At 35.7% G+C, this 2240-nt stretch overlaps 1 protein-coding gene across 1 annotated transcript in view; it reads left to right on the forward strand.

Moving 5' to 3' along the window:
• Positions 1-656: 656 nt before the first annotated feature.
• The window catches only part of lrrc74b (leucine rich repeat containing 74B), a 14800-nt gene continuing 13216 nt past the window's right edge, over positions 657-2240 (forward strand). The window contains exon 1 of the mRNA XM_039659943.2: positions 657-1088. Within this exon, the coding sequence (XP_039515877.2) occupies positions 930-1088 (159 nt within the window). The 5' untranslated portion in view covers positions 657-929. The remainder of the gene's footprint in view (positions 1089-2240) is intronic.

The raw sequence follows: 2240 nt of genomic DNA on the forward strand, positions 1-2240 counted from the left end.
TTTAAGTAAATAAATTCAAAAATACTTAAAATAAAATAAAAAAACACCATTAATGGATAGACAAAACTTTATCGAAGACAGTGATTTATAATAAATAAAAATTAGGATCACACCGTAGTCCTCTGTGCCCACATTTGTCCACAATTACAGGATTAAGGACTAAAAAGTGAATACGGTTTGAGGGCTAAAGGGGTCATATAATGGTACATGCACTTTATCAAGTTGATGCTCATCGGGAGAGACTAAATAACAACACCAAGCAGCATTATAGAGAAACTGCTTGACATCAACAACATGGACCTGTACGACCCGCTACAGAATGGACGAAAGACCCGAAGCACTTCCACCTTTCACATACTCTGACAGAGTCAATTACCTGGTTTATAGTATCAGTGCCTACACAATGCAAGAGTTCAGAAGCTTTAAAGGGGTCATGAATTGGCTTATTTATTTCATTTAAATTATGTCGAGAGCAGCTGATTATTTAGCTTTTATAATGAAGCTGATATCTGCACTGAAGGAAGAAGTTTCTTTTTTGTTTTCTTTAATTGTTTATCTCTCTCTCACCACTCACTGCAGAAAAAGATTGAGAGCGGCTTTATGAGAGGAGAAGTAACACCATGGAAACCAGTCAACAAAACAAATGAGCTGAACAATAGCCCACCCTCGCTGTTCAGGCTCCACTCACGATTGGACAAACTGTCCAAAAATGCAGCTCTACAATTAGTCAAAGTGACTGTCAGTCAAACATGACCCTCCGACAGAGCAGGTTAGTCTGGGGCAACAGGAGACAACACTGCACTGATTTGCTTTCTCATAGATTTGATTTAATTTAAGGATATCGACCTTGTCTGACTTGGGAAAGCAGGGTCAATCAAATGTGATTTCGTTTGAACAAAACAATCACAAAGTCTCAAAACATACCCAGAATGGTAGCGGGTAAAAAGGTGACGAAAGAAAGTGTTCTTCCATCTGTGTGTGAAGATAATGGAGATGAAGGAGGAAAAGAAGAGGATTTGGGTGGAATTGCGAGCAGGCCGGTCAGCAGACCCAGAAGTGTCTACAGCAGAGGAAGTGTTGATGGCCAAGTGAGTATCTTATAAGATTAATAAATGCTGCAGAAGTGATACTGATACTACTGTTAACAAATCAAACCTTATTGTAAAGCGTTTCTCTGTTTCTTAGGCTTGTGTGTTAGAAAACACATGATGACTAGCACATCAACATCCTTTCAACCAATTGGATTTTAGGGTTTAGGGGAAGTGGCATGGTTTAGCCTAGGATATGGTTGAACACTGGTTTCGTGTCCACTGTTGCTGAAGTAGCAAGTGTGAATGTCTTCAGTATGGTTTATGAAACTTTCAATACACAGTCAATAAGTATGCAGTCATTTAATTGGTTGTGGAAAATGCAAACTATATAAATACTCAAAGTGAACATACAGTGTCAATTTAATACACTTTTTGACCCAGCCTAAATATAACCACCATAAAAGCGTCCAAATGGCATTTGAATTAAAGAAAGGGTTTTATTCAGCAAGGATGGATTACAATTTTATTTGATCAAAAGTGACAGTAAAGATAATTATAATGTTATGAAATTTAAAAATAGATGCTGTAAATGCAAAAAAATCTTGAGCAGAGAGCAGCACAACTGTTTTCAACATTGATAATGATAAGAAATGTTTCTTGAGCAGCAAATCACCATATTAGAATAGTTTAGCAGGAGAAAGAGGTTCCCATGTACCATTTTGGCATTTTTTAGGGACCCTAATGGTGTCTAGTTTAGAATTTTTGATGTTGCCGAGGTCAACAAAAAAACAGGTTACAAAAAAAAATGCCAAATGGGTGCATGGGAACCTATTTCTCCTGCTAGACTAGAATTTCTGAAGGATCATGTGATTGAAGACTGGAGTAATGATCCTGAAAATACAGCTTTGCTATCACAGGAATAAATTACAATTAAAATATATTAAAACAAAAAAAAAGTTATTTTAAAATGTAATGATATTTTGGAATATTTCTGTTTACAATTTTTTTTAAATAAATGCAGCCTTTGTGTGCATAATAGACTTCTTTCAAAAGAAGACCCTTATGTTTTTGGACAACTGTATATAATGATGGAATTTAAGCACCAAATTCATCAGAAGCTCACACTATATCATCAGCATATTTTGAGAAAGTGATTGATCAGTGTTTGTTTATGTCTCATTGTATATAGTTTAGGTTTTCTCAACTTTT

The sequence above is a fragment of the Pimephales promelas genome, chromosome 4 (assembly GCF_988280905.1).
Source record: "Pimephales promelas chromosome 4, fPimPro1.hap1.1, whole genome shotgun sequence".
In the NCBI taxonomy this organism is placed as follows: domain Eukaryota; kingdom Metazoa; phylum Chordata; class Actinopteri; order Cypriniformes; family Leuciscidae; genus Pimephales; species Pimephales promelas.